At 38.4% G+C, this 23,039-nt stretch overlaps 2 protein-coding genes and 2 non-coding genes across 6 annotated transcripts in view; all 4 read right to left on the bottom strand.

Moving 5' to 3' along the window:
* Positions 1 to 22,260, bottom strand: part of ncapd2 (non-SMC condensin I complex, subunit D2) — a 33,272-nt gene extending 11,012 nt beyond the window's left edge. For 2 of the 3 annotated variants that reach the window (XM_034697199.1, XM_034697198.1), the window contains exons 1-19: positions 14,639 to 14,773; positions 14,174 to 14,293; positions 13,965 to 14,040; positions 13,059 to 13,117; positions 12,766 to 12,941; positions 12,120 to 12,265; positions 11,634 to 11,761; positions 11,034 to 11,157; positions 10,751 to 10,898; positions 9,463 to 9,660; positions 9,245 to 9,379; positions 9,075 to 9,162; positions 8,031 to 8,250; positions 7,773 to 7,891; positions 5,561 to 5,761; positions 5,301 to 5,475; positions 3,308 to 3,392; positions 2,955 to 3,091; positions 445 to 577 (exon numbers count right to left, since the gene is read on the bottom strand). In XM_034697199.1, the coding sequence (XP_034553090.1) occupies positions 445 to 577; positions 2,955 to 3,091; positions 3,308 to 3,392; positions 5,301 to 5,475; positions 5,561 to 5,761; positions 7,773 to 7,891; positions 8,031 to 8,250; positions 9,075 to 9,162; positions 9,245 to 9,379; positions 9,463 to 9,660; positions 10,751 to 10,898; positions 11,034 to 11,157; positions 11,634 to 11,761; positions 12,120 to 12,265; positions 12,766 to 12,941; positions 13,059 to 13,117; positions 13,965 to 14,040; positions 14,174 to 14,291 (2,466 nt within the window). In that variant the 5' untranslated portion in view covers positions 14,292 to 14,293; positions 14,639 to 14,773. Of the gene's footprint in view, positions 1 to 444; positions 578 to 2,954; positions 3,092 to 3,307; positions 3,393 to 5,300; positions 5,476 to 5,560; positions 5,762 to 7,772; positions 7,892 to 8,030; positions 8,251 to 9,074; positions 9,163 to 9,244; positions 9,380 to 9,462; positions 9,661 to 10,750; positions 10,899 to 11,033; positions 11,158 to 11,633; positions 11,762 to 12,119; positions 12,266 to 12,765; positions 12,942 to 13,058; positions 13,118 to 13,964; positions 14,041 to 14,173; positions 16,544 to 16,665; positions 16,728 to 18,859; positions 19,005 to 19,111; positions 19,224 to 19,337; positions 19,453 to 19,591; positions 19,759 to 21,688; positions 21,761 to 22,203 lie in introns of those variants that run through there. The other variant, XM_034697197.1, reaches the window with a different exon arrangement.
* LOC117823580 lies at positions 8,706 to 9,016 on the bottom strand. Its single transcript, XR_004633431.1, has one exon. It is a non-coding gene; the product is annotated as a small nucleolar RNA U85 (small nucleolar RNA).
* LOC117823584 lies at positions 12,360 to 12,692 on the bottom strand. The gene has a single exon (XR_004633435.1). It is a non-coding gene; the product is annotated as a small nucleolar RNA U85 (small nucleolar RNA).
* ing4 (inhibitor of growth family, member 4) lies at positions 15,806 to 22,306 on the bottom strand. Its single transcript, XM_034697327.1, has 8 exons — positions 22,204 to 22,306; positions 21,689 to 21,760; positions 19,592 to 19,758; positions 19,338 to 19,452; positions 19,112 to 19,223; positions 18,860 to 19,004; positions 16,666 to 16,727; positions 15,806 to 16,543 (listed from the first exon to the last, which is right to left on the bottom strand). The coding sequence occupies exons 1-8, from the start codon at positions 22,238 to 22,240 to the stop codon at positions 16,504 to 16,506; spliced, it is 750 nt and encodes a 249-aa protein (XP_034553218.1). The 5' UTR covers positions 22,241 to 22,306; the 3' UTR covers positions 15,806 to 16,503.
* Positions 22,307 to 23,039: the final 733 nt, after the last annotated feature.

A 23,039-nucleotide genomic window follows, 5' to 3' on the forward strand; every position in this document is an offset into this window, starting at 1 on the left:
AACAGCGACCCTGTTAACTGCTGACTGTCAGTCGGATGCATCCCTCATAAACGTCTTTAGATGATCGTTAAATACTTATCTGATGAGGATATAACTAGTTTGCATTCCAAGGAACTCCCTCTGTTTCAACTGAGGGAGCTGTGTAAACTCCACAAACACTGTTACATTCAGCTGAAGGTCTCCAGTTAAACTTTTCTTAGAAATCTTCAGCATTGCAAGCCCTGGGACCTTTGAAAAGTACTACCCCCTAGCAGGGGCCTTTTTAGGGGGGAGATTATCTACCCCAGAACTAAATTTAGACCCTGGGTCCACCGGTCGAAACGCACATAGTTCAGGGGTAAAGTCCCTAGTTCCGGGGTAAAGTTCCTGCGGTGAAAAAACATCCTGAGCCTCTGGTTAAAAAACAGAAAAGCTTATAAGCAGAAAAACTGTATCACTTCTTACTCTGACATGGTCCGTGATGCTGCAGATGGTGATAATTGTGTCTCTGGCCAGAAGGAAGTCTTCAGTCACTTTTTCCCCCAGAGCCACAGAACAAAGAGTGTCCAGATTACTGAGGACCACCTCTCTCTCTGCCCTGTTTGATTCACAAGAGAAGATTTAGTACAGACTTAATATTCCCAAATGTTCATGTGAATATGCAAAGCGTTAACACTTCTGCCCTACATCACCCCGGCCACTGTGTGCCGGCCTTGCCAGTGCTAGGCTGCTGCCCAGATAATGCGTGTAGGAGGACGGGTTAGGAGAAGCACATAAGACTTAATAGGTTATGAATGCTGCCGACTGGATGAAGAGAGGCTGCAGTGTGGGTGGACTGCAGATAGTCTCTCTTTACTCTCTCTCTCCACCGTGCTCACTCTCCCCTTCAGCAGCAGCAGTCTTTGAGGTAGATTGAGGGTAAAAATATATATATTCAGTGAAACACACTGGCAAGGAGCCTAGTTATATGGTCGTGACTTCGATTACAATGAAGAGAAGCCGAGGCTGAGCTTGTTTCTGGCTAATGAGAGGAATGTCATGAATCTGAGGCAGGACTAAAACGTAAGAGGAAGTGTCTTTATGCAGAGGGGGGAATTTAGGCCTTAACATGATTTAAAAACAGAAAATGTGTTCAAACAGTTTTACCTCAAAACTGAGTTGAACATAGTCCTTCATTTAAATCAAATATAAAGTTTAAACTACTTGAAAATACAACTTACTGAATGTAGGGATCTAGGTCTTATCAGGATGTCAGAGGCTTGTGTTTGAGCGGGGGGATGAAATGTTTCTTTTTTTGTAATGTAATGCTGTCGAACCTTGTTGAGTTTACTTGTTCTTTTTTCATTTTATATGTGTATTGGTAACTAGCAGGGATAGTATTATCGGTCGGGCTGATTATTGGCGCCGATATTCGGCATTTTGACGCATAGCAGCATCAGCCTTTTTCAAAAATCCAACGGCCGATAAGAGATCAATTTAAACCTGGGTTGTTTTGGCTCAAAATTCACTAAATCGTTATTTTTAATCATTTTAATAAGTTTTCATTGAACTTTATAAGACATGCTGCTGAGCCTGGGAGCTCCCTGCACTTTCTGTTGGAATTTTAAAACAAAGATGTCTATTGTCTAAGATTAAAAAAAAACTTAAACATGTTGCAAATATGAAAAGCTGTTTAATAAACATATGCTTAAAGGAATTTAAATGAAGTGAAGTGTTGGAGTTCATATTATTCCAAGTTTTGACGCCAATATTTTCCCTTTTACTGCAAATGAATATCGGCTCTAAATATTGGTCATCGGCCTCCTTGACTACTAATAATCGGTATCGGCCCTGAAAAAACCATATCGGTCTATCTCTAGTTACTAGTGTGTGTTATATGTTTGTCTTGTAGGACCCCCTCGAAAACGAGATGATACATATCAAGGGGTTATTCCTAATAAATATTTCAAATAGGGTTGCACATTTCTTGCTTTGAAATTGTCTCATCATGTTAGTTGTCATTTAAGAACAGCTATGTGCAATCAAAATGATAAAAGTATGCTTTCTTACCTTGATGTGCAATAAAAATAAGTTTGTGGTAAATGTCAAAGAGTCAGAGTATGGAGCCATGCTATTGCAGTTTCTCATTTTTGGGGGGATTCCAAATTGCAGCCTCAAACCCCGAGCTACATGAGGAAGTGTCAATTTTGTGTTGTTACATTTCTAGTGAACTAAATAATCTGTAAAATGGAGCCCTGCTGCATTTCCAGAGTGGGATCATGTGATACAAAACAGCTTACTCAATAGCACTAAGTTCAAATAACAATGGCAATATAATTATTTTTTGCCACACGCAAATGCAATTTACTGTTTTGAGTCACAGGACCACTTAGTGCGGCAGAATCACCATGACTCAGTTTAAATGTGTCTCTGCAGAGCTCCAGTGAACACGGTCTCAACATCAAGTCTCTTGTTGATCCATAAAAAACAAGTAATAAGCACAAACAGCACCTGCAAGCACTGCTGTGACATGAAATAGCTGTTTATGTTGCCTGTGGTAGGACTAAAAGAGAAATACAAGCTGTAACTTTCACATTTGTTTTGGTTGACAGCCCAGCCGACTCTCTTGCAGTGTGTATTGAGTAGACAACGAGATCAGATCACAGAAATGGATAAGCACACACTGCAACAATGAGATGGAACTATGTCTAGAAACGTATCACATTAAAAAAGTGTCCCTCACTCTATTAGGAGTTGTAGGAATCACTACAACCTACAGAACAAAAAGGAATACATCGTGATCACTTCACAGTCTTGTCCTCATGTTACTCCACATGGTCAGAGTAGGTGGAGCTGAGTCACTGGACCAGAATTACCCGACAGTTGAGGGAGGAAAAGATAAAAACCTTTAATTTAGAAAACTTGCTTGAACCCTTTTTTCTTCACAAGAGGAGATTAGTGTCTTTGTAGCAAACTGAAAGTGCTCCATGTCTTACCGTGCAGCCATGCCCAGCAGCAACACTGAAGCTCGCCTGTGTAGGGGGGAAGTTTCTCGTTTGCCAGTAAACCTCTCCCACAAGACCTGCACCACGGTGGACTGGAGATTGCTTGCACTGCCAAAGAACTCCTGAACCTGCAGAAACCACCAGAGACATGTTTGTTTACAACACCCCGCCTGTTGTATTATAAGGTGATTCAACTTTAAAAAGACAGCAAGGATAAAAAAAAAAAAAAGGTACATGATACATTCAGGGCATGACAAACATATCTTTCAAACTCTGCAGGGTTGTTTTTTTACTACTTTTCATACACAGAAATGATCCAAATTTGAGTAATTACAGTTACTCACTATTTCCTCAAGACATTGGATCGTACCCAGAGATGCATCCACCATCAGCTCAGACAGGCTGTCCACCAGAGTGTGGGCTTTTGTCCTAATTAAAGGAAACGTGACGGACACTTTGAGACCACAACACAAGTACAACACGCAGCCTAACATTACTGTCAAACTCAAGGGAATAAGTCACTTTATCATAATTAAAAAGGGAAATTAGGACAGAATTACTGAATAATTTGCTAAAACAACATACAACTGTCAATAAAAAGGAGAATCATGTTTAGTACCAGCAATTGATGCCTGTGAAACACAACTAGTGGGGAAGGAACTCGATGTATCTTCATTTTAAAATGTTATTTTGCTTATACACTTTAAAAAGGTGAGAAATTTCAGGTTTAAAAAAGAAAACAAAAAAACAAAAGTGTAATTTTCCATACTGATTATTATCTCATGATCTTTTTATTTATTGTATTTTACTCATTTTCTTATTACTTGTGATTGATGAATCTGATGGCAGTTGATTTGAACCTGGATGTTGTTATTATTAACATTGTTAATATTATCTATGTATGTATTTTTATTTATTTTATTTATTTTATATTATTTATTTTATTTTATTATTATTTTATTTAATAGTATAACTATTTTTTATTATTTTCACTATCATTACTGTCATGGAATTTTATATATATATATATATATTATATATATGTATATAAGAATGTTTAACTCTTGTATTCTTCCAGTCTAGGGGCAGAGTAACTTTTCCTATGTCAGCTATGGCTACGGGGGGATAGATGAGACAGGGTCAGTGTTGGAGCTATTTGTTTATTTTTTGTATTTAGTTGTTTATTTAGTTTGGAATTAATAAGTAGTATTAGTTGTTAGATTTATCTAAACGTTTCTTTTTATAACTCATTTAAGTTATATTTTGGGGTTATATTTTTTGTTAGTCATTTGTTTAGTATATTTAGATTTTTTGTATAGTTAGTATTTCTTTTGTTTGTTTTTGTTTCTTTGGTAATTAGGAACTGTGGGCACCTGAGGTTATTTAGGTAGGTAGGTGGCAGAAGACCGGCATGCACCTGGGTGGGCCTATGGTTTTTTACCAGCGCAAGAGAGGCAGCAGGAGCCGTGATTTTCTTTGTTCCTTTTGTTTGTTTGCTGGCCATCAGAAATAAACCATTGAAAACCGCTGAACTTTTGCATGGACATTAGACTTATTTAGCCTGCGTACATCACATCCCCACGGTGCATCAGTGACCCTTTGATTAAGTTTAGTTAAAGTTTGAGTTTGATACTTTAATTATTCTTTGAGTTTTTTTATGACAAATGGCCACTACAGTCAGTGTAGTAATCAAGGTTTTACCCGCTGTTCCTGTCTTTATCTGTGTGTTGTGACCAACTTGTTGTCTCCAGACTAGAGCACAGCTCTTCTTCCCAATTGTTTTGTTTCCTATTGTCCAAATATGGTTATCTAACTGTAATGTCGTCTTTGGGGGGAATAAAGGTACATGCCGGAGGACTTGTCCAACAGAACTGACTTGGCATTGTAAGCCGTCAGAGTCTCCTGAGTCTTCTGTGTCCAGTGTCCAGTTTATTTATGAATTCCACCACAATTACTACCACTCCACTTGCTTATCAGTTTCACCAGATTCTGATGATATATAATTGTCAAAACAAGCACAAAGCAAAATGTCTGTAATTGCTCTATGGTTGCCAATAAAAACAAAATGACAATTAAAAAAAAAAAAAAAAAAGGAGAATCAATGTGTTTTATGAGTTAAGGCTTCAAAATGCACTGATGTGGAAGTCTTTCTGATCATAAGACAGCACGCTTGGATCAGATAATAACAAAGCAAGGAGAGTCTTTTCCACAGAGTAAGACAAAAGTTCAAACATCAAACTCTTAATCTGGAGAGATGCTCAGTGCAGCTATCAGGGCTGAAAAAATCCAGATCAGTGCATCTTAAATGTCATGTGTGCCTGGATCAGTGTTACACACCTGATGTTGTCACCCTGAGGATTCAGATACAAGCGTTTGTAGGCCTGAACCACAGCGTCTTTAATTGCAGCATCAGTTGACCAGACCAGTGGCAACATTTTCCTCACCCCGCTGACTGAGTTGGCAACGCTGAACTCGCATACAGTCACACAAAACTGCACAGCCTCCTGGACCACTAAAACAAAACAACTCAAGGTTACATTGCCTGATAACACTCATTAATTATAGTATTTTGAACAGATGTATAAACCGCCTTTCACCTGAAGTGGTTTTCCAGTAGAGCATGGAGTTAATGACTGAGATTGCCCTCTCCACTTGTAAGGCGAAGGTTTCTGTGTCTTTTAGGTACTGCACCAACATCTCCTGCTTCTTCATCTCCCCGTCCTCACCCTCCTTCTCGCCCTCTTTCTGTGGGGTTGGTGGCAGGTTCTGGCTGAGCTCAGCGGAGTCATCGTCAGAGCCTGGGGAGATCAATCAGGGTCCGTATGATGTGAAATGATTTTGGGTTGAAAAGCAATCTCAGAGGAATAAAACGTTTGGTCATTTTCAATTGACGCTAAATTACTTAGCTCTTTCTGCCGTGGCTGTACAGTAATTGAGTTAAATCTTTTCTCTTTGCTGTGGGGCTTTTAGTGCACTTGAGGAAGCCAGAAGTGATACAATCCCTTTTACAATGTATCGTCGAATGTTCTTTACAAATGAGTTTCTTTTTTTCTTGCAGTATTAAAAGCAAAGGGCAGAGTGAATCTTCAATTTATATTAAAAAAACCGTCATGAATGCACACTAGTGGTGGGTGTATCGATTCTGTGGTATCGATATATCCATTCTCACACACTATTTGAGTATCGATTAATCTAATAAAATATTGATACTAATTAATAAATGCAAAATAAAAGCGCATGTGTCACTTCTGATTCCTTTAGGGTAACTTACTCCAAAGTTTTGTATCGAAGAGGCTGTTTTAAGCTTTCCACTCACAGAATTTAAGTAAAGGATGTTAATTATGTGTTTTTCTAAATGTATTTCATATCTGAGTTTGTGGACCCTCAGATTACCAAAGAAGCAACTCATAGCTAACTGAACATTAAAGAGAGCTGGCTGAACTCCTTGCCTGATAGGGTTAGAGTTAGGGTTAGGGTTAGGGTTAATCTGTCAGCTCCATCCCATCACTACACCCCTGTAACTCCAGAGGGAATAATTTGGGACAGGCCAGTTCACTGTAGGCAGACCCTTACAGCAGAGCAGGAATTCTCCCCTGCACTGCCAAGATTACCTGCCGGTCGAGGCAAGGAGGAGCCAGCTCTCATTCAGGAAGCTCGTATTCGCCTTGGTCTCATCACTGGGCACAATAAGAATAATAATAATAATAAGAATAATAATAATCTTTTTTTTTTTTTTTTAAAGGCCACCAAAGGATTTGCATATTAAAGCTTCTAAATGAACAGCATTTGTCATGGGAGTTGTCTTTCAAGAGTTGCATTTTATTATTTTTTTTAAATCACTGAAAGTATCCGAATCGATATCGAGTTTTGAATAAATTGCCAAAAAAGTATTCGGTATTGTATTGAATCATAAAAGTGTGGTATCACCCAGCACTGATGCACGCACTCACATTCAAAAACCTCAAAACATATTTATTTTCCAGAGTGTATGAATGATATAACTGACTGGCTGCATGTGCAGAAACACTTGCTCTTTGTTTGATTGCTGTTTGATGTATGTTGGGTGTGTCTACTGTTTTTCTATGTTTATTGTTTGTTTTATATATAAATAAAATTGCTATTGGTTCTTCAATAGCTCTTTGCTCAAATTATGAAACTGGCTCAGGGAAAATTTTGCACTCCATTGTTCAGTAAACCTCAATTTTGTATTTGTCTAAACTTTCATTTATATGCATAAAAAAAAATCATGTGATTATATATTTCAAAGAACTACTGTTATATTAATTAACAGTATTGTTCACATCATAGCAACCATACTTGAAATGTTTTGATCGATTGATTTACACACCCCTGTCTGGATTGTTTGATACTGAAAGTGCTGTTTTATGAGGGTATGTTAAATATATAATTATTTTTTTTAACAACTGAAACATGTTCAGGATTTCTTTTATGCTATGACATTTTTATAGCGATTCAACACGTGTACCTGAAATAAGCTTCTCGTTTCAGCATGGTGTTGGAGGAGGATGTGTCACACTCTATCCAATATTCTGAATTATGTATCGAGTGTTTCATGCTCATGCAACCTCTTCTCACTCTCTTGCAAAGGCAACTATTCCAGACAAGTCGGTTTTAATAAATTGACAGTGAAAGGTAATGTGAAATGCATCAACTCTAATCAAGAGAAAGTACTAAGAACCGACTCTAAAGTGTGTCCACTCTTGATTTCATTAGGATTTACATCTGGGAGCACTTTTTAAAAGTATGTCTGGATATAAGTGCTTCCAGTGAAGTGAACCCAGGCCTCACCTTTAAAAATCAGAGCCAGTGTGTACATTAGAGTCTCAGGGTTGAGAGTCGACAGAGAAGCAAACATCTCAGACTCGGGGAAGCAGCTGTGGGCTCTTACACAAAGACGCACGGCATTCCTGTTGAGAGGGGAAAGAAAACAAATCCCACATATCAAACATATTGTTTGCTAATTGACAGAGCAGGTGAGAGAAATCCTTTAGGTGAGTGACACTCAAGTCAACTCGTGCCCAGACCAACATTGTTTATTAGTATCACCTGTACTTGTTGACACGCAGGTACTGAGCTATCTTCACTGCGGTTGCTCTGTCATCCTCTTCCTCCTTGTCTTCCTCCACATCCCCGTTGTCTTCGTCCTCCCCCTCCTCTTCCTCCTGCTCCTTCTCTGCATTGCTTGTAGGCTCCAGCTCAGTCCTGACAGTGACGAGCAGCTCAGGCTCCATGGCAGCCCACAGCTCGGATGCTTTAATGACCGCCACTGCCAGGAGGGAGGGAGAGAAACAGGAGGAAAAAAACGAATATTAGGATGACAAGTTTTAGCCAAAAAACTAACAAAAACTCTAAACTGAGACAAAAAGTAACAAAGAAGTAAATTACTAGATGGACAAAATATGAACACAACTATGTATGTCCTGGAATAAAAATCTGAAGTTGCAAATAACAGAAGATGCCTTGGTTTTGAGAATGGCTAACAAGAAACTTTTTAATAAGACATTCACTAGTGATGCAACACTGTCCTGGTCTACAGATCAACACATTTGTTTTTTGCAGGCCCCAACAAAGTGTAGTGTAATTTTACTTTAAATTGGAGTGTTAGGCAAAACCAGAGATTTGAATGAACCTGCTGGTTTTGGAAACAAATGTGAATTTTGAGACACCTTTTTTTTCTGCAGACAAACCTTGTGTGCTGATTTCAATTTAATTTCTGAACTCTGCCCTCAGATTACCAAAGAAGCAACTCATGGCTAACTGAACAGCGAAGAGAGCTCAGTGGACTCCTTACCTCCAACACACATACACACATTCAATCACACACCCACACATGCACACTGTTAGCCTTGTTCCAGTATTACTCCACAATAACTTGAGAAGAATAATTTGGATCAGGTTAAATCACTGTAGGCAGGCCCTTACAGCAGAGCAGGAATTCTCCCCTGCACTGCCAAGATTACCTGCCAGTCAAGGCAAGGAGAACCCAGCTCTCGTGCAGGAAGCTCGTATTCGCCTTGGTCTCATCACTGGGCAAAATGTGACTGAACACTAAGAAAGCAAATAAACAAAAATGACAGAGTTCATCTTCACCTGGAGCTTTTCCCTCCAGCTTTTCTTTCAGCTCTCTGAGTTTAGCTGTCTCTTTCTCCAGGGGTTTCTTCAGATCTGCGCTGCTCAACTGATAAACAAAACAAGAGAAACAAAGTGAGCTTGTGAAACCTGTTACTCTTTCCGACTACTGTAATGTTGCTTTCAGTTACCTTGCAGCTGTAGGGGTTGTGTGCGATGAAAGCTCCTAACAGCTGGATGGCACTCTTGACTACATTTATGGATTTGTCCATCAATCTTCCCACAGCAAGCTCCATCACCTCACTGTATCTACCCAGGGGCAATGCCTAAAACACATGGAGAGCTTATTACAAATTAAGCTTTAACTCACACTGGCTTATGGATACAATTGAATTGATGGATAACATACTTTGCTGTTGACGATGCGTGTGTAGACCTGTAACACACGTGCCCTGACATGGGAGTGTGTGTCATGCAGATGCTCCTGCAGTGTGTCGAAGAAGCGATCACGGTCAGCTTTACCAGACTCATCCAGTCCATCGCCACACAGGACCCGCACGAGGATCTCTCCCAGCACCTCACACACTGCGACACGCATTGTGTTGCTCTGGAAAAAAGGTGGGGGAAATGTAAGTCTGCATGGAAACTTGGAAAAATAGAACTTTGACGATAAAAAAAAAAAAAAAAAACACATGACAATACCTAAAAGACCCTTTTGAGTATTAAAACATTACTTGAAGTTGAGATGAGTTTGTGGACCCTCAGATTACCAAAGAAGCAACTCATAGCTAACTGAACATTAAAGAGAGCTGGCTGAACTCCTTGCCTGATAGGGTTAGTTAGAGTTAGGGTTAGGGTTAGGGTTAATCTGTCAGCTCCATCCCAGCACTACACCCCTGTAACTCCAGAGGGAATAATTTGGGACAGGCCAGTTCACTGTAGGCAGACCCTTACAGCAGAGCAGGAATTCTCCCCTGCACTGCCAAGATTACCTGCCAGTCGAGGCAAGGAGGACCCAGCTCTCATTCAGGAAGCTCGTATTCGCCTTGGTCTCATCACTGGGCACAATAATAATAATAATAATAATAATAATAATAATAATAATAATAATAATAATAATAATGACTAATTAAGGGTGTGTGTGTGTGTGTGTGTGTGAAAGGACATTGAATAAAGAGTGAGAGAGTTCTCTATTTCCTTTATTTGCTGAAATAGCATATATAAAATATAAATATATATTTTTAAATAATTAATTATTAAAACTTATGCTCAAGTAACTTTTTTACTCTTTACTTTTTTCAGGCTTTTCATTGACTCAATTACAACTGAAACAAAATGTCACTTATAGAAAGTACAAAGCAGCTTTGGATGCTGTCAGCCCTTTGCCTTGTCTCACAGAGTACTTTCTTGCTCTGCGCAACAGAAATCATTAAAGCACTTTCCTTTCAAATCTAACAAAAGCCCTCCTTCTCTGATTCTCGTGTGCCATCTTTTTGAATGTGTGTTGACATTACAAGTCAGGAAAATTACAGGACCTTAAAAAGCTTAAATGGAAGGCAGGTGACTGACTGCTCAGTCTACTAAAAGCTGGCAAACAACATAAAAGCATAGCTTTGTGGGAAAAGGAAATCTCCAAACTCATAAAATAATACTGAAATATCAGAACACAGAACAGAACATGTTAATGTATACATTACCTCTCCTTCAAGGTGTGTGATGAGCACACTTATGTTGGGGATGATTAACTCAGGCACCAGTGCGCCGAGTTCTGAAACAAAGGATGCAAAAGCCTTGACCCCAGACCCCTCTCTAGCAAGCTCCTCACTTGACTTCTGACCAATCTCCCTGAAGACGACAACAACAACAACAACGTGGGATTTTTCTTTTCATTCATGGCCAAATACAGAGTTCAACAAATGAATGTCAAATGAGAAATGCTAGTTGAAAATTAATCTGAAAACAAATATGTTGTTAACATACCTTATTACTTCTCCTATGATGGCCCTGAGTCCATATTCTGTACTCCACACAAACACTGCCTGAGCGAACACGGATGAAAGCTGGTCGAAGTGTTGCAGCAACTGGATCACCTTTACACTTGCACCTGTAAGAGTTATGTCAAAGTGTACACTTTAAATCAAATACTTAACACAGCATTAACTCATAAATGTAGGGTCTATAACGAGTGGTAATGCTATATTGGTTTGGCTTTTCAAACGTCATTCTCAAAACTGATACGACTGACAAGCTGCATATGAATCATTGCTTTAACATTTATTTATCTTATTTAATTATTGATTTATCTATTTATTTCTTCTGTTCATCTAATCTTATTGACGCTACCTTACTTTTAACTTTTCTTTCCACTATTACTTATTTTATTAATTTTATTGTATTGATTTTATTTTATTTTTAATTTTTTTTATTTATAGTCATGCCTTTTATAATTTTACCATTGCTGTTGTTTTCTGTCTCTGTTATTCTGTGAAGCACTTTGGGCTGCATGTTTTTAATGTATGAAAGGTGCTATGTAAATAAAGTTGAGTTGAGTTAAAAACAGACTGGTACTGAGAGACTAACCCAGGAGATGATTGTACTTCTTGATAAGGATCCCCAGAAGGTGGATTATACAATCTCTGGTGGGTTTGCTCTTGACATGGCCAATGGTCGGGTTCTCAAGTAGTTTGTAGCAGCAGCAGGTCACACAACTAAGAAAAGAAGGAGACAGGACTTGGAGCTATGGTCAAATTCTTCAGATAGTAAATAAAACATTGTGTACCTACTAAAAAAAGCTACACAACAATAACCAGTAGAAGCTGCGTTTTTTAGCATTATTCTTGTTTGCCAAACGCCGAAATATGAAGACCTTCAAAGAGAACTAAAAAACAGTTGCTGTGTGCGTTTTCAGTTAAAAACATTTTTACATAAACTCAAATTAAGACATCTGTTTAATCCATCAGGGCAGAGATCTGGGGAAGTAATCTGGAAATGGCAACAGGTAACGAAATTAAGACATTCAACCCTGATACTTCACTTTTGCCCAGAGCTCCCCGTACAGTTTAGTACCTGATGAACTCTTCCTCCACCAGGGAGAGGTTCCAGAGGGAACGGATATCCAGCTGGAGGAGCTGAATGAGTGCGTGCAGCACCTTCTCTCTCTCAGAGTCCCATTGCAGCAGTCCTTCCCCACCACCTTTGCCTTTTTTGCCACCCTGTGTAAGACATGAGAAATGCTAGTGAAATGAAAGTTTGACTTCAGGAAACTCAGCTGAAATAACCTCCTTAGTGAACCAAAAGTAATATATATGCCCTCAGATTACCAAAAAGTAGTTCATTACAGTCAAACCAAATGCATACAGACTGTGGACCCCTTGCAAGCTGATACATATACATTCATACAACCGACACACAATCACAAACAAACATTTCCGCATTGTTTGAAGCCTTCTGTCTGTCCCGTCCCACTGCTCTTGGGGGGGCAGAGATTGCAGAAGGCAACAGGATTACTTTGGGTGGGCCCTTACAGTCGTGCAATAACACTACATCACACTACCAAGACTACCCATCATCAGCAGGCTGGAGGCCACGGTCTCTTGGTATGACTAGATCATAAAACTTGCCATAATCTCATCAATGGGCAATTTAAAATAGTTTACAGAACAATTCACTGTCTGAGTGGTCAACAAGCATTATTGAGCAAGGGCTACTATACCTTTCCAGGGGCTGTGATAATACTCTGTCTATAGGAGTCACTCTCAAGGGTCTCTGTGAGTTTGCAGAGCAGGTAGACGCTCATTTTAACTGCGTTAAGCTTCTCTTTGCGCTCCGCAGCCGAGACAGAGGTGGAGACAAAAAAAGCTGGCAGGGTGGCAGCCAGACCACTAACCACTGAAAAGGAAAAAAACATTATATATGTTATCACCATGGCATTTAAGGTTTATATGTATATTTATTCATGATTTTTTTTTTTTACAGCTTGAATGTAGAAAACTAGAAATGTCTCACCTTGTACCAGTAAATCAAGAGCATCTTCTTTTGCAGCTAGCTCCACTGAGTTGAAGTGCCTTGAAAAGTAAAGACAGCAGCTTTGATTAGCTGTTCTTGTTCCTGATAGCATTAATACAGTAAGCCATATCAATCAATCAGACTTTATTTATAAAGCGCTTTTCATACAATGCCATTGTAACACAGTGTGCTGTCCATTAAAAATTAAGAAAAAGATCCAACCCCCAGCCCCGACCCCAAACCCACCCACAATCCTAAGGTTAAGAACACAATATACTGTATGCAACAAAAGTAATAAAAACAATAAATAAGTTGCTGAATGAACTGAGGAAACGCTGTCATTATATCTTAATGAGGGAACACTGGAGGTAAATTAAGATGTTAAAACTCAACACAGGAAATTAAAATCACCAAAATAAAATACATTTCTAAGATAATAAAACACTAAAATATTAAACCATTAAAAGAAAAGAAGATGCTATACTTAAAATGAATAAATAAATAAGTACATAAATAAATAAAGTAGATTGAAAGTGACTAAAATTTGAACTAGATAATAAATACATATGCTTCTCCTGCAGCCTTGAATCTGTTGCAGGAGAGCCTGGCTTTGAGTGAGCTTGTCTCTGTAAATGTGTTTAAAAGCAGACTGAAGGCTCTTGGGGAAGATGCTTCAATTTGTAGATGCTTTGGCTGATGACTTTTGTTCTGAATCCCATGATGTGTTGTAATGTTTTAGAATTATGGGCTGTTTGTCTGTAACTTTTCTGGAATGTGCTGCTGCTGATCTTGGCCAGGACACACTTGAAAAAGAGATTTTTAATCTCAGTGTGGTTTCTTCCTGGTTAAATACAATAAAATAAAATAAATAAATAGATAGATAAATATCAGATCATCAATACTCACTGAAGCACACTGTAGCCTGTGTCGAAGTGCTCTAATATACACAAAGGACCCTGGCTTCGCAATGCTGCCTTGAATTCTGTGAAATAGAGAAAAAACACTTTAAATCAACAGCAGCACAACTCAAGAAACAGCGTGTCACACAGAAAAAGGATCATGACTTAAAACCATTTTATGCAGTCTATGCTTAAAACTTAAGAAACAACACTTACTACTGAGATGGGAAGGCAGCTGTTTTGGGGAAACCACGTCTTGAACAACGTACTGATTGATCCCCCCAGTTTTGACCAGGTCACCCACACACACAGGTACAAAGAAGTCCCACGACATCCCTTTGTGAAGAGAAAAACAATGAAACAATTAACATTTATAATTGTTATGATGAAACTTAAGCTTCTGTAGCAAAGGCTGAACATATTATTAAACATATATTAAAGTTGGCTACGGTTCATCGCGATGTAACATTTAACAAATCACTTATCATGAACACGCTATTGTAGTCGATACTTAAAAATAATCATCATGGATATTTGGGTAAAAGATACCAGCAGGCTAACTAGCTTGAATCGCGCAACTACATAGTCCAACTTCGCGGCTGTAATGGTTTAATTGCTTAAAAGTGATGCTAAACATGTCCAACAGTTCCATTTAAGCTATTTACAAAGAACCCCGCTCACTTTTAGTGCCTGTGGTCCTGTTATCCACAATTTCGTCCTTCGGAAACTTGACTGCAGTCCTCGTCCTCTACCGTCTGTAAGCGGTTTGAATCCTCAGCTTTTCAAATCTGTCCGGACATCGCGCCAAAGCCTCGAAACTCTGACGTCATAAACGTGCGACGTCTCTGCAAGAACTATTACGCAATGGTGTCACCTACTGGCAAAGGATTAACACTACACCAGAAGTCAAACTACTCATGTGCAGTGATGGACAAAGTACACAGCTTCATTACTTAAGTCAAAGTATAGATACTCCAGGTCAAATATTACTCCAATACAAGTGAAAGTTGCTCTGTCAGATTATTACTTGAGTTAAAGTACTGAAGTACTTGCTTTTAAAAATACTTTTAAAATATCTCTAAATGTTGTGTTTTCACAATACATAAATGCAGTAAAGAATACATAGGAGTAAATTCTGTTACATTATGTTAATCTAGAAACCATTACTTGAAATCTCTAAAAACTATACCATGGAATAAAAACAACGACTAAGTTACTCCAAGCACAGACAACTTAGTTTGAAATGTCTATCTGGAATGAAACAAATGTTATGTATCTCAACACACTTTCTCAGGTTGGACTGAGAATTTTTGTATGTTTGGGCAGAGTGGGACACAGGGAGAACATTTCAAACGATACGTATCATTCTTCATTTCAAAAACCTCTAACACGGGCTGAAGATATGGCCATGGGTGCTCAGGTGGAGAATTATAACCATCATTAACAACTGCCTGATCTGAGTGAAACTTGCTCTGTGTTTGCTCCGCGTTCAACCGTGAAGACACATGATATACAGGTATGACTAAACCACTGAGACAAACAGAACTACACAAACACATTTTACTGTCTAAGGGATCAGATTTCAGAGAAGAGAAGGAAATTCATGAGCCGACTTCAAAGCAAAAGTAGTGAGTAACTAGAGCATTGATAGAAATATAGTGGAGTCAAAAGTACAATAATTGTCTTCTGAATGTAGTGGAGTAAAAGTAATAAGTACCCCAAAAAATAATACTAAAGTAAAGTACAGATACTCAAAAACTGTACTTAAGTATTGTACTCAATTAAAATCTACTTTGTTAATGTCCACCACTGGAAACACCTCAAAGACAAAGAACCACAGAAGCAACATTTTTGAGGTAGTAGCTGTATTCAAATGATTGACAACACAAGCACCCCCTCTTCCTTGTACCAATGTTTCAGCTACAGAAATGACAATACTTTTCACATAATGTCTTACTTTCTATACAGCACTCAATCAAATGTTAAAATGAAATAGTTAAACTCACTACCACAGTTGCCTAATACTGTCAGGATGCAGCATTTGTATTCATTTTTTTGCCCTTTTGTTATACATAAATCATAACACTAGTGTTTCAAGGCTAAGCACAAAAAACTAACTATACAACAAAGCCAAAATGTATCCATGACTGAACCGTTGTCCAAGAAAATAATTCTGTTTCTGATTGAACACCTGAATGTTGTATGTTGTGTGTCCCATTAGAACTGTTTAACTATCCATGGCAGCTGTAGTGTTTAATATGCAGTCATAAAAAAGTCACAATAAGAGCACCAAAGAAAACTAAAAAAGAAATGTAAAAAAAAATCAAAAAAAAAAATCAATATTTAAATACAATTGTAACCACTTGGCTCCTTCACACACACACACACACTGCATCAGAACAAAGCAAATGATGTAAACCGAAAGAAAAAGCACCAAATTGTTAAGGAAGATGAGAACAAAAAAGTCTATTAACTAATGAAGAAATACTCTTCTCCCTCTCCGTCTGATCCAAGTCCACATTTCGTTCCAGGTTAACCAGGTGTTTTTATTTTCTCTTTCTATCTTGAGAGCATCGTGGACAATACCTGCATGGAATAGAACAAATAATATACAGCAAAATCTCATTTTAACAACAGCAACAAAATACATTTTAATTAAAAATAGGATAGTACACTGCAGGCTCCATTTCCTTTACTAAGTTTCTTACCATTTTCCTCTTGGTTTGGTTGTCAGGCCCACACAGGCAAAATGGAACCACTCAATGGAGCACTGAAGAGAGACAAAAAAACAACAACGTCATTCAAAGTGATGTTGGGGTGCAGGTAGGCCTGGAGATATAACCGTGCCCCATGTGCAGATGCTGTGGTCCTCGTCTTGGCTGCAACCCTTTACTTCAGCTGTCTTACAAATAAAAGGCAAAATATTCCCCAAACATAACATTAAAAAAGTGCTATTAAATATTCCTGCATATTGAGCACTCAGTAATAATAAGATGTTATAAAGAAAGTATGTCATTGGCTCTGTGGCATCTGTTAATCTATCACTTGCCCCAACTTTTGTTGCCTTATCCACAGAGGATGATCATGAGACTGTAGGACTCTTTATCCATGAATCTGTCATGGCATTAGGGAAAGTTGTGTCAGGAAAAGGGTGTACATGTCCTTTAGGGGCAATAACTGCTTATTGACATTTACCATAAAACTCTAGCTTCTTTTTATTATTCTTATTCAGGTCGGTATTATTAAAATAACACAGCTATTTAAGTTCGTTTTTAAACTAAAAATATTCAAAGTTAATGTATATGTGATAAAATATATGCATGAAATCCAAATTTTTTTGTAAAGGGCATCTGAGTTAAGGTCCCTGTGATGACTATTCATTCTCTGTTTCTGTATTTTATTCATTGCTTACTTGCTAAGTGTCACCATTCTTCAAGAGCGTTCATAAGGGGAGCTTTGGACTGGTCCTGCAACCGACTGAAACTGATATGGATGCCCTTATATGACCCATGTACAAAATTAAACAAGACCCTCAGAAAAGGCGTTTTTCCACCACAGGAACTTTACCCCGGAGCTAGGGACTTTACCCCTGAACTACGTACGTTTTGACCGGAGGAACAAGGGTCTAAATTTAGCTCAGGGGTTGATAATCTTCCCCCTGAAAAGCCCCTGCTTGGGGGGGTAGTACTTTTCAAAGGTCCTGGGACTTTCGTTTGAACGTAACGGTGTTTGTGGAGTTAACACAGTTGTTGAAACAGAGAGGGATTTCCTGGGAATGGATACTAGTTTATTTTTTTATTAAGATTAAAAAAATATTATTTAAAATACATTTTTTTTCTCCATACGTCACTGGCCTGATTTGCACAATCTACCCAGGACTTCAGCCTGCGGTCGAAACGCAGACAACAATGGGGGGCACAGGAACCTTTTAGTTCTGGGGAAAGTAGTTCTGGGGGCTAAAAGACCCCGGAAGTCTTGGTCGAAATGCACCTGAAAAGATTAATTATTTCTACATAGTTATTATTTTTTATGTCTGTATACCAACTATTCAAAATTTTACCACACACGAAAGATTCATATTGAATTATGTGACACATATAGAGTAAAGAAGGATTAGGTCTTTTTTGTCAGAACAGCAAGGAGACAAAATGTTCCTCAAAGGAGCTTCCACAGTATTGTGTAGAAGTGGGAACATTTGGTGATATTGAGTGGTCAGACTCCAGGACGAAAAAGCTCCCCTGCTTACCCCTCCAGTTGGTAAAACTACTCTGATGACAAGAAACTCCTGATATGCATGATAAGTATCATCATTCTTTGGAGTTTTTACAATCAAAAACATCTATTTGTATAAATTATTTTGTACCCAACAACCACTCTTGTCTTCCAACTGGTGCATTTTGCGAGGGCAATTACTGAAAACTAAAACGTATGTAACTACTCTGTTTTTTCTGTGCTGACTGCACCTTTAACAGTTATACCCTAAGCTCTCTTCCCGTAATATATTATTTGTCAGAGGTATATTTTTCTAGAGAAATCTTTCAGAAAATCTCATCAAATAAAATCTGATAATAAATTCTGCAGTGGTTCCATTAACAGGCAACAGGAGAAACTAATATAAAAAGGTACAAGACGATATGAAAATAAACACATTCTCACCAATGTGTTACGTTCTCTCATCACCTTTCTCTGATCTTTTGTTTAATCATTTTATTTTTTGCTTTTTACTTTTATGGCTTCATGTCATTTCAACATTAACCTCTACAGCAGCATTTCCAAAACAAACATTAACTTAAGTTACAACATCCTGCAGCAGAAAATGTAAAATTACAAAGAGATATAAGAAGTTACATCCCAAAACCCTAACCCTTAAACCACCTCCTGAGACTAATAAAACAAACTCACATCAGTGTTGTCACAGCCGATCATCTCGCCGTAAGAGACCTGATGGCACAGACAGTAAGTTGGTTCGTTGGGGTCCACTGGCATGTCCAGCACATCAGAGGGGTGCACATTCCCAAAATTAGCCGTTGGGCTGTTGAATTCTCCCCTGATGATCAGAAAAAAAGAAATGCAAATGGAGAAGAATACATAATAAACTAATATTAATAACTTTTACATGAAATTTAAACATGAGCAAGGAGATGCGCAACATACGGCTGAAGGAGTTTGACTTTCTTCTGTGCGCTCTTGGGACTGCCATCTTCATCTGAACTCTTCACTTTAGACCTTGTTTTAGCCGTCTTCTTTTCCTTCTGTCTGGTGTCAACTGAAACAACACAATCACTTTTTATTTTACTCCACAGTTTGTTTTTTTCATGGTCCTGACAGTCCTCTATGTAGAACAGCAAAAAGACATTTAGCACATACTGTAGCAACACACCTTTCTTCCCCTTACTGGAGGTGGAATCATAGTCTGTGCTCTCAATCTGCTTCTCCTTCAGGTCAGCCTCGAACCGAGCCAGGTCTGTATCAAGACGTCTGATGTGTTTGTCGACCTGTAGAAAAAAAAGAACTTGAGCAGACTGACCCTGGTGTCCACTGGTGTACATTCAGCATGGTGCATGTGCAAAGCTTTCCCTCTCACATTACTTACAGATGATTATAAAACATTATATTTATCTTAAAGATACCAACCATTTCATAGGTCTGCATGGCCAGTTGCACTTTATCATCTCCAAACTCCTTGCATTTACTGTAAGACTGCTGAATCTGCCTTAGTATGGACAGTTTTTGCTCTGAGGAAAGAGTTCGGGCATTGGCAGTGTACTCTTTGGCAAGAGAGTCTATCTGCCCCTTTAGATCTGCAAGAGAAGCAAGGAGTGAGACTGTTAATGTGGAATTGACTTACAAATCTGGCAAGACCTCTTTGTGTACAGTAATTCTCAGGTAAACAGAAAAACACTGTATTTACTGTTATCTTTAATACAAGCTTTCTGTTTTCTTCCTTAAAGCTCCTACGAGGAACTTTTCGTTCGTGTCAAGTTTTGGTGCCTCCTGTGGTCAAATTTGACACCTCTGATAACTTTGATTATCTTGTACTACATATGAAGAGTTCATTTTCAAAAAACAATAACTCTGTTTTTATAAATTTTCAAAAACATGTTTCTTTTTGTTTTAGATTCCTAATAAAGTTACATTTTCAAGATACCTCTGATTAGTAAAGTCAATTTGACTTAGTCAAAGCCACCCAACCTCAGTTGATTGATAATACCAAAAGCTAGTAATAGAAAAAATATGTTTTTTGAAATATTTTTTTGTTTTTCATAAGTGAGTTAACTGTTTTTGCAAATGAACTCTTAATATATATACTACGAGTTTTCTTAAAAAAAACAATCATGGAAATTAATTTAATAATGTGTTTAATATTTCATGCTAGGCAGATGGGGAAAAACGATTTTTACACACAGGTAGGCAGATGTGATGCTCAATATTCCACAAGCACATAACAAATCAGCAAGACCATATACTTCAATAATGCAGGGGAAGGAGACAAGCACATCAAAGCTAATAGTTAAGAAAAGCAAGATAGAAGTGAGTTTTAAGAAGACATTTAAAAGAGGGCACTGAGCTTGCATGCCTGACATCCTTGTGCTCCACGATGTGGAGCCCCAACTGCAAATGCTCAGTCACCTCTTGTGACCAGATTTAGGGACCACATAGGGTTCTGCTAGAAGGCCACAGGTAGAGTAATTGTAACTCTTCAGTACAGGAAGTGTAAAGCATTCTGTATAACAATTATTCTTGCCCCCCCATTATATATGTTTGACCACCACAACTCCATTGGGACGATTTAAAGGTTCATAACACAAAGGTTGGGAACCACAAGTGGTTGACAGTAACAGAGTCAATGTACTTGAGTACTGTACTTAAGTACATTTTTTGAGTATCTGTACTTTACTTGAGTATTATTTTTTGGGGGAACGTATTACTTTTACTCCACTACATTCAGAAGACAATTATTGTACTTTTTACTCCACTACATTTCTATCAGTGCTCTAGTTACTCACTACTTTTGCTTTTACGTCAGCTCATGAATTTCCTTCTCTGTTCTGAAATCTGATCCCACGGTTGCACGTGGAGCAAACACAGAGCAGATTTCACTCAGATCAGGCAGTTCATTTAGAGGTGGTAATGATGTCTGTAATTCCCCACCTTAGCACCCATGGTCATATCTTCAGCCCGTGTTAGAGGTTTTTAAAATGAAGAATGATACGTATCGTTTGAAATGTTCTCCCTGTTTCCCACTCTGCCATAACATACAAACATTCACTGTCCAACCTGAGAAAGCGTGTTGAGCTACGTAACATTTCAAACTAAGTTGTCTGTGCTTTGAGTAACTTAGTTTCTGTTTGTATTCCATGGTATAGTTTTTAGAGATTCTCAATAATGGTTTCAGCAGAATGTACTCCTTTGTATTCTTGACTGCACTGATATATTGTGAAATTACAACATTTTGAGATATTTTAAGAAGTACTTTGAATACTTAAGTATTTTTAAAAGCAAGTTCTTCAGTACTTTAACTCAAGTAACAATTTGACAGAGCAACTTTCACTTGTATTGGAGTAATATTTGACCTGGAGTATCTATACTTTGACTTAAGTAATTAAGCTGTGTACTTTGTCTACCACTGGGAACCAATGTGGGGTTTTGTCCTTAAACAGACCAGCTTCATATTTCTACATGAATCCAATGATGATCCAAACTACAGAACACACTGTTAAATGTTCTTACCCTCAGTGCGTTGATCTAGATCTCGCATTAAATTGAAGTTTCTCTGCAACTCGAATGGCAGGTTTTCGATACCTGGAGGGATGTACGGAGAGAAAAAACAATTAATTTCAACATTCATAGAAGCAAACATTAAATAATATTGCTAATGCAAACATGACGGTTAGCTAGCATAATGGATGGAGCTCTGTCTGCCGTTAACGGTAACGCATTGACTAGCATTCATGGTTAGAGCACCAAAACAGAAAGATGCCATAGTAATGAATTTGCTAATTATAAATCTTGAATGGGATATCTGTGATTTTCTGTCTCAAAACGCAGCCTTTCTTCCCTACGATGCAATCTGAGTTCCCAGCAATTAGACCGAGCCCAGACCGCTGCCCGTTGTGGAACGGTGAGGTATTCTACTTGCTCGGGGATAACCGGGAGCTTCTTCACAAACCGAAAAACGTCGTTTTATGTGATTGGTGAACGTAAATATATTGTCCAACACGTAAAAAGCGAAAGAAACAGCTTACTGTCCAAATAATGCTCCAAATACATCCCCGCCGCCATCTTAGAAAATGTAAACAACACAGCTTCCGGTCCAAAATGGACCAATGTGATTGGCTGTTTCCAGACTCACCATCATCTTCACAGTGAGGTCTTTGACAGACTTCTTGTTTAATGAGTATAATCTTTATTTATACAGTCTATGGTAAAATCCAAAACAGTGTGTTGGTAATGTCCAGGAAATGGCTTTAACCCAGGGGCGTCAAACTAATTTCAGTTCAGGGGCCACATACAGCCCAAGTTGACCTCAAGTGGGCCGGACCAGTAAAAACACAACATAATAACCCTAGAAATAATGACAACTCCAGATTTTTACCTTTGTTTTGGCGCAAAAAAAGTACAAGTACATTCTACAAATTTTCACATTTAATGAACTATCTTTTTACATAAACAGCTGTTGTATTTTTCACCATGCTGAGTATCATAGTGGGGCCAAATCAAGCAGCAACCTCCGGTCTCAAACTATGAAGCCCATGCGGAAGTGTTATAAACTGCAGTACATCGAAAATCCGCTTGAGGCTGGCTGTAGAAACACGGAAACCACATAGACAGGAATGGGAAAAAGACGATATTTGCAGCATCATTAAACATGTTTACAGCCTGGTTCAAAAAACAACTTGTCCCTACGAAGCTAATCTCTCTATCGGCACACACTGTACGGGGGTGAATTTTTTTATACCGTGACGGTTCAGAAGATATTAAGATTACGAGTTTTGCCCAAATAAGGACATGACTGACTTGACTCCCGGTCAAGAACACATAGGCTGTTTCCGAAATCTCCTACTATACTAGCAGTACGTAC

The sequence above is a fragment of the Notolabrus celidotus genome, chromosome 12 (genome assembly GCF_009762535.1).
Source record: "Notolabrus celidotus isolate fNotCel1 chromosome 12, fNotCel1.pri, whole genome shotgun sequence".
Lineage (NCBI taxonomy): Eukaryota > Metazoa > Chordata > Actinopteri > Labriformes > Labridae > Notolabrus > Notolabrus celidotus.

Excerpts from the sequence above, each read along its gene's own strand:
- ing4 (XM_034697327.1), bottom strand. The coding sequence starts at position 22,240 with ATGGCGGCGGGGATGTATTTGGAGCATTATTTGGACA. Across the intron at positions 19,005-19,111 it reads AAAGTCAAACTCCTTCAGCC|GGGAGAATTCAACAGCCCAA; the intron begins GTATGTTGCGCA and ends TCTGATCATCAG. Across the intron at positions 16,544-16,665 it reads ACCAAACCAAGAGGAAAATG|GTATTGTCCACGATGCTCTC; the intron begins GTAAGAAACTTA and ends TATTCCATGCAG.